This window comes from Leptonychotes weddellii, chromosome 11 (assembly GCF_054177405.1).
Source record: "Leptonychotes weddellii isolate Sample4059 chromosome 11, ASM5417740v2, whole genome shotgun sequence".
Classification (NCBI taxonomy): Eukaryota; Metazoa; Chordata; class Mammalia; order Carnivora; family Phocidae; genus Leptonychotes; species Leptonychotes weddellii.
In genome coordinates, this window is record NC_138379.1 from 76,602,921 (window position 1) to 76,617,431 (window position 14,511).

The 14,511-nt window shown below is 46.9% G+C and overlaps 1 protein-coding gene across 4 annotated transcripts in view; it reads left to right on the forward strand.

Moving 5' to 3' along the window:
- The first annotated feature begins 5,068 nt into the window (after positions 1 to 5,068).
- Positions 5,069 to 14,511, forward strand: part of FEZ1 (fasciculation and elongation protein zeta 1) — a 44,475-nt gene continuing 35,032 nt past the window's right edge. For 3 of the 4 annotated variants that reach the window (XM_081799159.1, XM_081799162.1, XM_081799161.1), the window contains exons 1-2: positions 5,069 to 5,207; positions 10,864 to 11,219. In XM_081799159.1, coding sequence (XP_081655285.1) covers positions 10,909 to 11,219 — 311 coding nt within the window. In that variant the 5' untranslated portion in view covers positions 5,069 to 5,207; positions 10,864 to 10,908. Of the gene's footprint in view, positions 5,208 to 5,599; positions 5,846 to 10,863; positions 11,220 to 14,511 lie in introns of those variants that run through there. The other variant, XM_081799160.1, reaches the window with a different exon arrangement.

Sequence of the window (14,511 nt, forward strand, 5' to 3'; positions counted from 1 at the left end):
GCGGGAGAGGGAGAAGCAGACTCCCCGCTGAGCGGGGAGCCGGACGCGGGACTCCATCCTGGGACTCCAGGATCATGACCTGAGCCGAAGGCAGTCACTCAACCAACTGAGCCACCCAGGCACCCAAACAAAATCTTTTAAAACCCCGCACTTTATATCTTCTTTAAAGCACTGATCACTTTGTCTAATTGGAGTGTCATTTGCTTGGAAACTCTCTTAAGTTCTAAAAGCTCTTAGTATGTATAAATAAAATTGGACTAACTCTGATTGGAGAGGTTGGGAGGTGGGAATAGCTCTACCTATCTACCTTAAGGAAGATTTTTGAAACTTTTAACAATAACATATAAGCAACACTTACTGAGCACTTACAATTTGCTAGGTCCTGTGCCAAAGCTTTACATGGATTGCACATAGGAGGTTTTAATATGAGTTGAACGTTGAATTATCTCATATATTTCTTCTGGGATTCTGTATTAGTTTCTTGAGACAGCCTTAACAATGTCACCAAGTTATTGGATTTCAGGCCCACCCTAATCTAGTATGATCTCATCTTAATTAATTACATATGCAAAGACCCTATTTCCAAGTAAGGTCACATTCTACAGTTTGGGGTTGTTAGGGTCTGAATTTTTGTGTCCTCCTAAAAGTCACAGGTTGGAAACCTAATGGCCACTGTGATGGTACTCGGAGGTGGGGCCTTTGGGAACCTCACGGGTGAAGTGAAGCCCTCATGAATGGGATCAGTGCCTTTATAAAGGTGGCCCAAGGGAGATCCCTAGCTCCTTCTACTTTGTCAGAAAATGGCCATCTGCAACCCGGAAGAGAACCTTCCCTGGAAACCATTCTGGCACCATGCTCTTGGACTTCCAGCCTCCATAAGCACTAAAAATAAATTTCTGTTGTTTATAAGCCACCCAGACTGTGGTACTTGGTTATAGCAGCCTGAATGGACTAAGACATGGGTGGACATGAGTTTTGGGGGGACACTACCCAACCCACTACAGTCTGCCCTCTGGTCCTCTTGTGCGAAATACATTCATTCCAGCCCAACATTCCCAAGTCTTGACCCATTTCAACATTAACTCTAGATCTCATCAAAATGTCATCCACTCAAAAAGTTCCAAATGTGATCCTCTAAATCAGGTATGGGTGAGATAGTGGGTGTGATACCCCCTGGAGCAAACTTGCCCTCCCTTTATGGACCAGTGGAACTGGTTGGCTTCTAAAATACAAGGGTAGGACAGACAGAGGACAGGGAGAAAGTGGAAGGAGGAAAAGGACCAGTGATTTAAAGCAAGCTTGAAACCGAGCAGGGCAAATTCCATGAGGTTTTAAGGCCTAAGAATGATCCTCTGTGCCTCAGAGCGCCACCGTCCAGGTCCAGGGCAGCCACCCTGCCTTCAGAGTTGTTCTTCCTTCTTCTTGGAGGATAGCGGGTGTTCGCAGCCCAGTGCCTCAATCAGCCTGTTTCCTGACTGTGGATTTCAGAAGTCGAACAGTCTTCCTTCATTTCATCCCATCCCTGATCTTTTCGGTCCAGGCTGACAGTGTTTCCGTTGGGATAAAATTCTCAGACACCTTATGTGCAACACAATGCATAGGAGTGCAGGGGGTCCAGGCCACCATTCCTCATTGCATTTTACCCTAAGCTTAGCAAGGAGATGCTGGCCACATTTTTCACCCTTTAAAAATCTCCTCAGCTAGGGGTGCCTGGGTGGCTTAGTCAGTTAAGCGTCCGACTCTTGATTTTGGCTCTGGTCATGATCTCAGGGTCCTGGGATCGAGCCCTGAGTTGGGCTCCCTGCTCAGCGGGGAGTCTGAGATTCTCTCTCTCCTTCTCCCTCTGGCCTTCCCCCTACTCACGCACTCACTTTCTCTCTCTCTCTCTAAGATAAATAAATAAATTTTTACAAAAAAAAAAATAAGCAGGGGCGCCTGGGTGGCTCAGTCATTAAGCGACTGCCTTCGCCTCAGGTCCTGATCCCAGGGTTCTGGGATCGAGCCCCTCATTGGGCTCCCTACTCCCGGGAAGCCTGCTTTTCTCTCTCCCACTCCCCTACTTGTGTTCCCTCTCTCGCTGTGTCTCTCTCTGTCAATTAAATAAATAAAATCTTAAAACACAACAAAACAGAATGTGGTATATCCACACCATGGAACATCATTCCATTTTAAAAAAGAATGAAATTCTGACCCATGCTACAACATGGATGAACCTTGAAAACATGTGCTACGTGAAATAACCCAGACACAAAAGGACAAACTTAGAATAGTCGAATTCATAGACACAGAAAGTTGAGTGGTGGTTTCAGGGTGTGCAGGGAAGAAGGAATGGAGATTTATTATTTAATCAATACAGAGTTTCAGTTTGGGATGATAGAGGTGATGACGGCAATAATAATGTGAAGGTACTTAATGCCACTGGATTGTGCATTTAAAAATGGTTAAAATGGTAAATTTTATGTTGTGTGTTTTTTACCACAATTAAATGAAAGAAATATTTGCTGGAAGAATAACTTCGCTTGTGTTTTAGGACAATCTCATTCCAGATGCTTAGAGTATCAGTCATCAGCTTCTAGTTCCTTTAAATCCTCACAAAAATAAGAACAACAGAATTCCCTTACTGAATACTTACTATATGTCAGGTACTATGTTAAGCATTTTGCGTGCATTATTTTATTTAATCTGCACAACAACCTTGTAGGAGATATTGGAATCCCCACTTTACAGATGAGGAAACTGAGGCTCAAAGCTTGTAAGTACCTTGTGCAGGGTCACCAGCTGATACACAGAACACTGGGGTTTGACCCTAAATTTTCTGCAAAGCCCAAGCTCTTTATCACTTTGCTGTGCTTCCTCGAAAACCTCTCTCAAACCTGTGAGTCCCATGCTTTGAAGAACAGGACAGAAGGTGGCCTCTGGTACAGTGTCCCCAAGCTTCTCCTAAAGAGGATAATGGCCAAGACTTACATAGTGCCTTCTATTGTGCCTGAAAGTACTTTACATATATTAACTCTAATCCTACGACAGGCCTCAGAGGTGGGTGCTATTTATTTATCCTCATTTTACTGATGAGGAAATGAGGCACAAGAAGGTTAACTCGCCTAAGTCACAGAACTGGGTTATCATCCCAACAAAGTAGACTCAGGAGACCCTTTTTTAAAAATTTTATTTTAATTTATTTTATTTTTATTTTTTTAAAGATTTTATTTATTTATTTGTGTGTGAGAGAGCACGAGCAGGGAGAGTGGCAGGCAGAGGGAAAAGCAGGCTCCCTGCTGAGCAAGGAGCTCGATGTGGCGGCACTTGATCCCAGGACCCTGGGATCACGACCTGAGCTGAAGGCAGACGCTTAACCGACTGAGCCACTCAGGTGCTCAACCTCCCCCCCTTTTCTTTAAAGATTTATTTTAGGGGGGCGCCTGCGTGGCACAGTCGTTAAGCGCCTGCCTTCGGCTCATGTCATAATCCCAGGGTCCTGGGATCGAGCCCCACCTCGGGCTCCCTGCTCAGCCAGAAGCCTGCTTCTCCCTCCCACTCCCCCTGCTTGTGTTCCCTCTCTTGCTGTGTCTCTCTCTGTCAAATAAATAAATAAAATCTTAAAAAAAAATTATTTTAGAGAGAGAGAGTGGGGAAGGGCAGAGGGAGAGGGAGAGAGAGAATCTCAAGCAGACTCCATACCCAGCGAGGAGCCCAACCCAGGGCTCCATCCCACGACCCTGAGATCATGACCTGAGCTGAAATCAAGAGTCTCACCCTTAACTGACTGAGCCACTCAGGTGCCCCGACTCAGGGACCTTTTACCTACCTCCTTTTTTTTTTTTTTTAAGATTTTTATTTATTTATTTATGTGAGAGAGAAAGAGAAAGAGAGAGAATGAGCAGGGGGAGGGGCAGAGGGAGAAGCAGGCTTCCCTCTGAGCAAGGAGCCTGGTGCAGGACTTGATCCCAGGACCCCAGGATCATGACCTGAGCCAAAGGCAGACGCTTAACAGACTGAGCCACCCAGGTGCCCCTAACCACCTTCTTCTTTCCCCACTCTATCTGGTTGATGCCGCCTGAAGGGCAAAGTGACCAACTCTTCCTTTCCTCTCAGTGGGACCTTATTCCCTTGCTCCACCTTTGTCTCATGATTGAAATGTCTGTGGAATGAATGCATGAATGAGCAAAAAAAGGGCTCCAGCTGCTTTCAGCTGACCCTCTCAGCGTTGCCCAGGGGTCCTTCACCACACTTCCGCCAGTTGATCTGACTTCATTTCTAACTTGACCAAAGTATTTGGGTTCTCCAAGCAGACATGCTCATCAGGTGCCTTCCATTGATACCTGCAGAGCCTGTGTTTTTAGTTATCTGCTTTCATGAATTACTAGACTTTGCATTGACAGCATCCATAAGGACAGACTTATGCATAGTGGACAAGATAAATGAATGAGGAGTTAATTTTCATAAGACCCCAGGGTCCTTCCTTATAATCCCCTGGTGAATTATCCTCTATTACCTCAAGTCCTCCTGTGCCAGAAACCTCACTCAGCTTTATCAGCCTGGGTCCAGCTCTCATCCTGCATCTTGGGACGGTAAACGCCTTTATCACTTTTGGCTTGAGGTCTGAACTGGGTTCGGGCTGGCAGGCATCCCTCAGTTTGCCCACCTCAGTCTCCATTAGAGTAGAATGAGTCAGAGCCCAAAAAAGTCCAAGGGAGTCTTTGGTGTGTTTGAGGGCATCCGCCTGCCCATCCACTCAGCCACCTGCCTGTGTATTTATGGAGAATCTACAGTGTCAGGCGCTGTGAGGTATCCGTATTGAGAGTTACTGCACGCACACATCTTGGAGCTTCTGAATATTCATGAGGGAAGCAGAACGTCCAATGTTAGAGGGGGGAGAAATAGTAAGTCATAAATATTAATAAAGGCAGGCCACATGCTGCCGGGAAGGCTCGGAATGCTAATGAGGAGATGACGTCCGGCCCGGCGCGGGCGCGCCCCCGAGCGCCCGGGCACGAGCACGGGGAGGGGGCGGAGGGGGCGGGGTGGAGGAGGGGAGCGGAGCCGGGCGCCGACCGAGCTGCGGGGGGAGCGCTCTCTGGCTCGCCGCTGCCGCTGCCGCCGCCGCCGCCGCCGCCGCCGCGCTGTGCTCCGGCCGCTCCCCGCGGCCCGTGGATGGAGGTGTCCCGCTGAGCCCCGCGATCCGCCTCCCTCCGCCAGGACCCGGACAGGTGCCGTCGCGGGGGGCGACCTTAGCCCGGCTGACCCACTGCCGTGGGTGGGGGTTGGACGGGGGTGGAGAAGGAGGGGCCCCGCGACTCCGGCTTCTCGGCCAGCAGGTCGGGGGGTGTCGAAGCCCCGCGCCCCCAGCCCGTCCCATCCTGGAATCGGAACGGAAGAGCCCCGAGGCCGTCGCCCTCCTGCCCAGCCCTTCACGGGAGCGCAGCGCCCGGGTCGGGAGCTGTGGGATGATGGGCACTTCAAGCATCATCAGATCAGAGCCTCGGCCCCCCAGCCAGGCCTGGCGTGCGTGTGCGTGCGAGTGTGTGTGTGTGTGTGTGTGAGAGAGAGAGAGCGAGAGAGCGAGAGAGAGAAGGGAGGCGCGGCGCGGTCTGGGGGCTGGGGGAACCGGGAACGCTGCCCGATGGTGTGGGGCAGTGGGTCTGTACCTCCTCCCTGGACCGTTATCTGGTCCGGCTACTCTTCAACGCCCCAGAGTCATCTATGCTCCTAAGAGCCTGAGCCCGCACCCGCCCGTGCCCCTCCCTGGGGTGCCGAGCCCGTCCCCAGCACCATGCATTCCTGCAGTGTCAGAACCTCTATCAGCTGCCGCAGACGCTGCGGGAACGATTGTTTTACTACGGACCAGGTCGGAGAAAGGACGAGGGTGGTGGTGGCTGTGGGGGGCGCTGCCCTCCGGTGGGCCCAGGGCCTCTGGGGCTCAGGGGCGCGAGGCTTGACAGAGCCCCAGGACGGGCGTGTTATTCCAGCCCTCTCTTCTTTTTTGCCTATCCCTTCCCTTCTCGCCGCTCGACACCCCCGGAGCTCCCTGCCACTCCCGTGTCCCGCTCTTGTTTGGCCAAAGGGCCGTGGGGTATGTGTGCGGCCTGCGCGGGGTGAGCCCAGCTTTCTTGGAGCGCCAGCCATTGTGCTGCTTGGAAAAGCCTTTCTTTACCCCAACAGACCCGGGCGGGGGGGGGGGGTGGAGAGGGGGATGTGAAATGAGGGTGAACGGAGAAGCAGGAGGAGGGGAAAGAGGGGGAAGCAGAACCGCAAAGCGGTTGCTGACTTATATGCAACGAAATACTCTTTCTGCGGAAATGGGAAGCTGGCACAGTCCTGTGTCCTGGCTGGTTTTGCTGAGCAGCAGTGGGACAACTGCGGTGGATCAGTGCAGGGCAGATTTTAGGGATGAGGCGGGTGAGGGGCTAGAAATCAACTGATCTATGGGACAGGTAAGAGGAAGAAGGGGGAGATGGAATGGGGCCTCTGTGGAGGTGCAGAGGCCCAGCAGGGGGAGGCATGGTGAATTCTCCTCTGCTCCGGCTTCACTCTGCTCAGCTTAGCAAAGCAAGGAGAGAAAATTTGTTACTGCAGCCCCAAGCTGCATCATTACGCTGCAAGGGAGAGGCTTCTGTGTTTCCTACCGGGTCTCTGTTAAGCTCAGAGCCGTCTTTTCTTTTCCAAATTATACCATCTATCGGGAGCCAAAGTAAATGGAATAGATTATAGGACATAAACTATAGCCCTGCACTGTGTTCTAGGATACAGAGAAAAAGGCAAGGTGACCCTTCTGCGGTTCCCTTTCCCTGCCATTCTTCCTGCCTGCCTTTTTTTAAAAGTTGGTTTGGGAAGCGTAGAGACAGAGGATAAGCTCTGAATTGTATTGACCCTAGCTTTTCAGGGAGGAGCCCTCTGAGATGAGTTGGGAGTGAAGACAGGGCCGAGCTTGTCAGGATGCAAGAGTAGGACATTTCAGTGCGGGTGCAGAGGCACCTCACCAAGGGAGAAGAGCCAAAGAAAGTGAGCTAAATGAAGGACAGAAGGCGCACCGGTTCCAGAAGGGTGGCCAGCGCCAACCCAGAGGCCCTTCCTTGAGCCAGGCTCTCTGGCCTGTGCCACAGCCTGGGGTCTTTCTACAAATACCTGGCTCAGCTTGGGTGTTGAGTAACTTTCAGTTTCCAGTGCAGGCTTTCAGTTTTTGTTTCATCTCCAGGTGGTCATTCATCCAGAGCTGCTTGGCTCCTGGGTCGTGCGTGAGTCAATGAAAAGAAATCAGGCTACATTGTGGATTGTTGAGATGACCATGTTTCTGAACTCTGGAGCTGTGATATCCCGTTCTTTTATAATCATCTAGGCAAATGCATTTTCTCCAGAGGCTGCCTGGGCTGAGGATAGGTGCTTTCAGCATAATCCTCCTGTTGCCAACACCCAAATCTCCATCTTTGTCTTAGATTCTGGTTAGATTGCTCTCTTGTTGCTGGTTAATAGTATAGACTATGCCATTTCAAACTAGCACCCCACTGGTATTGCTTACTCTTTCCGGCTCCCCCTTCTGTCTTAGAGAAGAGTACAGATTTAAAGGAAGTGTAAATATCTGGAACATCAGCTGGTTAGCTTTCATGTCTCTCTGAAATGGGGCCAGTGTTCCAAGAAACTTTGACCAAATAAAATCGAAAAAAAGGTGATAAAGTTTATTCAGCAATAGTTCTCCCATTTGATCAACATTTGGAGCATTGCACGTAGACTGTCATGGCAGGGAGCATTTTTTTTTTTTTTCACTTGAAACACCCTCCCCCTACATTTCCATGAAACTGAGTTATCCTCATTTTCCTAAATTCATTGACATTTATTGGCCACTACATATGCCATACATCGTGCTTAGCACTTCCAAAGATTATCTTCATTATTCTACAAAATAACCTTCAACTTAAATACTATTTTATTTTTTTTAAAGATTTATTTATTTGAGAGAGAGAGAGAGCATGAGCAGGGGAAGGAGCAGAGGGAGAGGGAGAGAGAGAATCTTAAGCAGACTCGCCACTGAGCATGGAGCGCGATGTGGGACTCCATCTCATGACCCTGAGATCATGACCGGAGCCCAAACCAAGAGTGGGATGCTTAACTGACTGAGCCACCCAGGCGCCCCTAAATACTATTTTAAACTTCATTTTATGGATGAGGAAACTGAGGCACAAATTTATCAGAGGCTGATAATTTGCCCAAGTCTCACACCTAAGAAGTGATAGGATCAGGAGGGGAACCTGGAGTCCAGGCTCTTAACCATCACAGAGTCCTGCTCTAGCCCACACAAATCCCTCACCTGTAAAGCCTTTTCTTGCTCCCTGTTATACTCTGTGATCTTTTCTCAACTTACTTTGGCACTCAGGGATTCTCAATCTTTTTTGTGCTGTTGGCCCTTCTGGCAATGTAGAGAAACCTATGGGATTCTCCTCCAAATATGTTTTTTTTTTTTAAAGATTTTATTTATTTATTTGAGAGAGAATGAGATAGAGAGAGCATGAGAGGGGGGAGGGTCAGAGGGAGAAGCAGACTCCCTGCCGAGCAGGGAGCCCGATGCGGGACTCGATCCCGGGACTCCAGGATCATGACCTGAGCCGAAGGCAGTCGCCTAACCAACTGAGCCACCCAGGCGCCCCAAATATGTTTTTAAGTGCATAAAATATAGTTATATTCAAAGAGCCCTTTTAGGGGTCTATAGACCCTAGATGAAGAATCCTCAGGAGGAGGCAGAGTCCCTGTGTCACTTACTAGCCACCTCCTGGGGTCTTAACTGTAGTCAATAATTGGCAATTAGTTGTGTATTGTTTTATAGCTGCGTTGTCCAATATGGTAGCCATAGGCCACCTGTGGCTAGTCTAAATGGAAATGTACAGTGAATACACACTGGATTTCAAAGACTTAGTATGAAAAAAGAATGTAAATTGTTTCATTAATATTTTAAAATATAGATTACATTTTGAAAGGCAACCTTTTAGATATATTGGATTAAATTAAATACATTATTAAAATATATTATTAAAATTAAGATCATTAATAAGTTATTAAAATTAAATTGCAAAGCTATTAGCTCTACACCAACACCTTCATATTTTAACAGATGAGAAAAACAGGACTCATGATGCTTGTCACTTAGCCACACATTGGCAGGTCTGTTTGGCTCTTGAGCATATGTTCTTTCCAAGATATCATACTGCTTTTCTATCTCTTTATCTTGATATCTTATCATGTTGCCTTTGCGAGCCATAAATACTTAGAATATGTTTTGATGGGATGTGATGGTAATTGGCTTAATTCCAGTATAATCCCAGTAAGAGCTGGCTAGGTCCTCGCCTGGCATGACCTTTGCCTCACTTATTTAGAGTTTAAGTTTTATAGACAGAGAGGGAGAACGGCACTTGCAGGGCAAAACCCCTGGGTTTTGCTGTCTGTCCGGTTCTCCTCAGGTGGTGGTTCCAATTTCAGCATCTAACTGGACCAGTAATCACACACAGGAGAGAAAAGTTTGGTTGCCTTTGCATTTTACAGGGAAGAAAGTGGAGTGTGTAGGGAAGGGTATGATAGACAATAATGCTGGGCTGCTGAAATGGAAAATGAGAAAATGTATGTGAGGGACAGATGATCATTTTTCAATGAGCGCACATTGATTGATTGCCTAGCTGCACACCAGGGGGTGCTAGGAGCCACGCGTGATGTCCAGAGGACGTCTGTGCCCCCTGAGGAATTTACATTAAAACTGGGGAAGGGCTTAGATATCCACATGGTTGGATAAATCACAGTTGAAGGCAGTGTGTGAGGAGGACCGAGAGCCATGGAAAAGAAAGCAGGCCCGAGTATGCAGCCTTTCAGCTGGGGGTGCCCGAGATGGTTATGGAGGCTGGCTTTGCAGCGCATGGGTATTTGGGTCTCTCTCTGTCAAGATAACCAATCATCTGATCCATTCCTTTAGCCCCAGACAGAAGCTCTGTATCTTAGAAAAGCTCAGGTGCTTGTTTGAAAGTCTCTATTGGTCTATGATGTATTTATTGATAGTAATACCCAGGTCCATGAATCCCTCTCCAAAACCCTTGGGGCCAGGCATTTTAGAAAGCAGTAATAGAGTGCATATTCTGCATATCACCTCCTGGGACTGGGGCAGCAATCACCGTAATTAAAAACATTAATATTTCCGCAGCAAAACACACTAAATGGGATAAATTAAAACCATAAGCAACTTTGTATTCATGTAGATCAGCTTTAGTTGCCAAGTGAGGTCAGGTCAGGTTTTGCCACCAAATAAGTTATGAAAGACTTCTGGTTTTCAGAGCATGTGGTTAAGGATGTGGACCTATGGTAATAATAATAATAATGATAATGATAATAATAATAATATTAAATGGAGAACGTATGGAACAACAATGATGTTTATTATCTTCCAGGCACTGTTCTAAGCACTTACCTGGGTTTACTCCCTTAACCCTTAAGATGATCCCTTGCAGATTATTATTTCTGTCTTGACAAAAAAATAAAAGGAAGTACAGAGAGTTAAGTAAGTTGTCAGGTTGCAACTGGTAAGGGTCAGAACAGGGTGCAAATCTAGGCAGTCTGGTCCAGGGGCTGCATCTTAAACCACTGTGCTTTGTCTTTTGGAGCAGGGAACTGGAAGCAGGCATGTCTCCAAAGTTTACTCCTCTTAGGTTATTCACACTGACGACACTGTTTGAACGCTTCACGTGTATAACAGTGAGCAACAGTGATGGATACCTGGAAAGTGGAATCTTCGTTTTCAGAGGGATCCAGAGTCAGGGACTACCTGGTTATGGCTCCTCAGCAGGGCTGGCACAAAAGCCCAGTCCCAGCTCACGTTACCTTGTTTATTTCTCCTAGATAAACGAGTCCTGAGAGTTGCCCTTGTCCTATCGCTGGGCAAGAATGGAGGCCCCCCTGGTGAGTCTGGATGAAGAGTTCGAGGACCTTCGGCCCTGCTGCTCAGAGGACCGGGAAGAGAAACCACAGTGTTTCTATGGCTCATCTCCCCACCATCTAGAGGACCCCTCCCTCTCTGAGCTGGAGAATTTTTCTTCTGAAATAATCAGCTTCAAGTCCATGGAGGACCTCGTGAACGAATTTGACGAGAAGCTCAATGTCTGCTTTCGGAACTACAACGCCAAGACGGAGACACTCGCTCCCGTGAAGAACCAGTTCCAGATCCAGGAGGAGGAGGAGACCCTGCAGGACGAGGAGTAAGAAGTCTTAATTGCCCTCTGTTGCTTCAGACGCGAGCCCCGTAGTCTGGGGCTCCTTGACATAGAACTGGTTTCTGTCCGTGGGCTCTTGGCATATCACTTAGACTTTTCTGTGGTGGGGCAGGGCCCCGGTAATTGCTGACATTATACTGTTGTGTCCCTGTACAGTGACCTGAAGAGCTTTCTTAAAATGGAAACCTTAACGGAATGAAAGATTTTTAGAAAATAGGTTTTCTTTTATACGAAATGGAATTTTAGGAGCATGATCCATTTTAGGGTCTGCTATCTTCAGTTTTCTTTTTTTTTTCCTTTCCAAAGATTTATTTTGCACAAGCCTTCTATGGCTTTCTTTTTCCTCATTAAAGCACACATTTTACTTTGCTTGCATGTGGAGCTGTTTCCCTTATTATTTCTAGTAGCTTTAATTACATACATTAATTAGAATTCTTAACCCTTAGAAGGCTTGCTTTCTGGGGAAAACGAAGAAGTAAACAATGGTGAACTGTTTGTTATAACAGCATTCTTCAGACTGGCTAATTTAGGGATACATTTAATAATTTCTAGAAGCACATGTTACAGGACTTTTTCCTTTGGTGCCCACTGTGCTTGGTCACACCGCTTTGAAGAATGAAGAGGTAGATGGGGCAGACTGGTGGGCAGCAAAGCAAAGTTTATTGAGTGATAGTACAAAGCTCCCGAAGAAGGAGGGGACCCGAGAGGGTTGCCCCTTCTTTTTTATTTATTTGAGAGAGGGAGCATGAGAGAGAGCACAAGCAGTGGGGTGGGGCAGAGGGAGAGGGAGAAGCAGATCCCCCGCTGAGCAGGGAGCCCGATGCAGGGCTCCATCCCAGGACCCCCGAAATCATGACCTGAGCCGAAGGCAGACATTTAACCAACTGAGCCACCCAGGTACCCCTTCAGTTTTCTTTATATCAGTAGTAATTCACCCAGATACTAGAAATAAGGACCAGGAAAAAATTATTTAACTGTGACAGAGGAATCTGTCACTGGAACAATTTGCTTCAAGAAACAGCAGAATTATGAAAATCACCCGTTTACAAACCCTCCTCAGGACTGGAAAGTCGTCTACAAATGTTAAGATATGTCCAAACAAGAAAGCATACAAACTGAACTGAGAGCCCAGGGAATTACCTTGGACACAATAAAGGTGATAATTAGGTGACCTGGCTTTTGAGGAGGCAGCGTCCCTGTGTCACTTACTAGCCACCTCCTGGGGTCTTAACTGTAGTCAAGAAAAGGGCTTTGAGAAAAGTGCTGTTTGAGGAATGACTAGAAAAACAAGAAGGGGTTAATTTGGTACATAAATTAAAGAAGGGTGTTTTGGGCACTTAATAAAAACAGGCCTGAATTCCCTATAGAGAGAAAATATGCATCAATTTTTTTTTAAGATTTTTAATTTATTTGACAGAGAGAGACACAGTGAGAGAGGGAACACAAGCAGGGGGGGTGGGAGAGGCAGAAGCAGGCTTTCCGCGGAGCAGGGAGCCTGATGCGGGGCTCGATGCGGGGCTCAATCCCAGGACCCTGGGATCATGGCCTGAGCCGAAGGCAGATGCTTAACGGCTGAGCCACCCAGGCGCCCCTGCATCAGTCGTTCTTAAGGAATCACACAAGAAACGTCAAGTAGTTGTAATGCAACTTTGGAGCAATTGGGCTTTTGGTTTCTCTTTTTATGAACTTGAGCTGGGGGAGGGGGGAGTGTTGCCCATAAATAAGTGGGGTAAAAGGGCATGTCCAAGACAAGGGAGCCTGACCTGTGTGGGAGGTAGTTGCTGACTTGATGACCCTGTGAGTGTACCCGGGCTCTGTGTCTGTCTGTCTCATTCACTATTATATCCCCATGTCTAATATAGGGCTTGGTTGTGTTGTAAGTAATCCAGGAATATTTTTTGAATGAAATACTGAATGTCGAGTGAATTGGGTGAGCCATTATGGCTGGCTTTGTAGGTGAAGGTAATGCATTTCCAGACCCACACCATTTCCTTCTCTCCTTTTTAATTAATGTTGGCCTGAAGTCATGATCAGAGAGAACATTTTACTCTGGTGACCAGTGCTGTAACTGTGAGCTATGTGTTTTAATTCAGTTTTAAGTTTGAAACTGATTCTTAAATTCTGAGCCTGTTATAATTTGTTCAACTCCTGTAAGTCTAAAAAGAATGGCTCTGGGGCTTTATTATACAGAGTATTTTTTTCATTCCTCGTGCAATGAACTAGAAACACAAAGACTGTGAATTATAATTTTCATACTCTTGCTAACTCACTGTGTGACCTTGGGCTAGTCACTTAACTCTAGTCGACTGTGTGGGTCCTTATCTTGGAAACCTCCAGAGTTCAATCTTGATGAAGCGGGGCTAAGGACTTGGAAAGAACCTAGTTCTTTACCTCACCCAGGCTGTGCTCTGAAAATGACATTTTATTTATTTTTTTAAATATTATTCTTCTTTTGATTTTTTTTTTAAGATTTTATTTATTTGATAGAGAGAGACAGCAAGAGAGGGAACACAAGCAGGAGGAGTGGGAGAGGGAGAAGCAGGCTTCCTGCGGAGCAGGGAGCCCGATGCGGGGCTGGATCCCAGGACGCTGGGATCATGACCTGAGCCGAAGGCAGACGCTTAACGACTGAGTCACCCAGCCGCCCCTGAAAATGACATTTTAAGATGCGTCCCATTCCTTTTGCTTCCAACAAATCATTTCTTCCCTATCTAACCACCCTCCCCCACCCGCCCGCCGCCACTGCTCCCCACTGCCTCATTAAAGATGAAGGCCCAGTGAGCAGGTTCTTACTCTCTTCTAGCACATTAGCAGAGGCCACTCAATGTTAATTACCATCACATGGGGTTATTGGTCCACTCACCCTGATTTTTCTGACTTGCCTGCCTCATTGACTGCCTCAGCTAAAAGATCAAAGGTTGAATATTTCCTTAGAGATAAGGTACAGTTTGGGGATAGCATAGAGGGAGGAAGCCGGGAACAGAGAAATTAACACTGGGCTTTCTAGGCGGTCAATGTATCTAAACCTTTCCAACTTAAAATAAAAATCAGAGTTAAATTGCACATTTTGGCTGTAGATACCTATCCAGACACTGTAAAATTATAACCTATAAAATTATGATGGAGTAAGGAAAAAGATAATTTAATATCTAATCTGGTTATGATTCTCCTGAGCATAGCTTGTGATAAACTTGCTTAGGTTTGATATTGGGATGGGTATTTCATCCACAAATGGACTGAAAGTGTTTTGGCTGGGTTAGAGCTAAATAATAGAAAC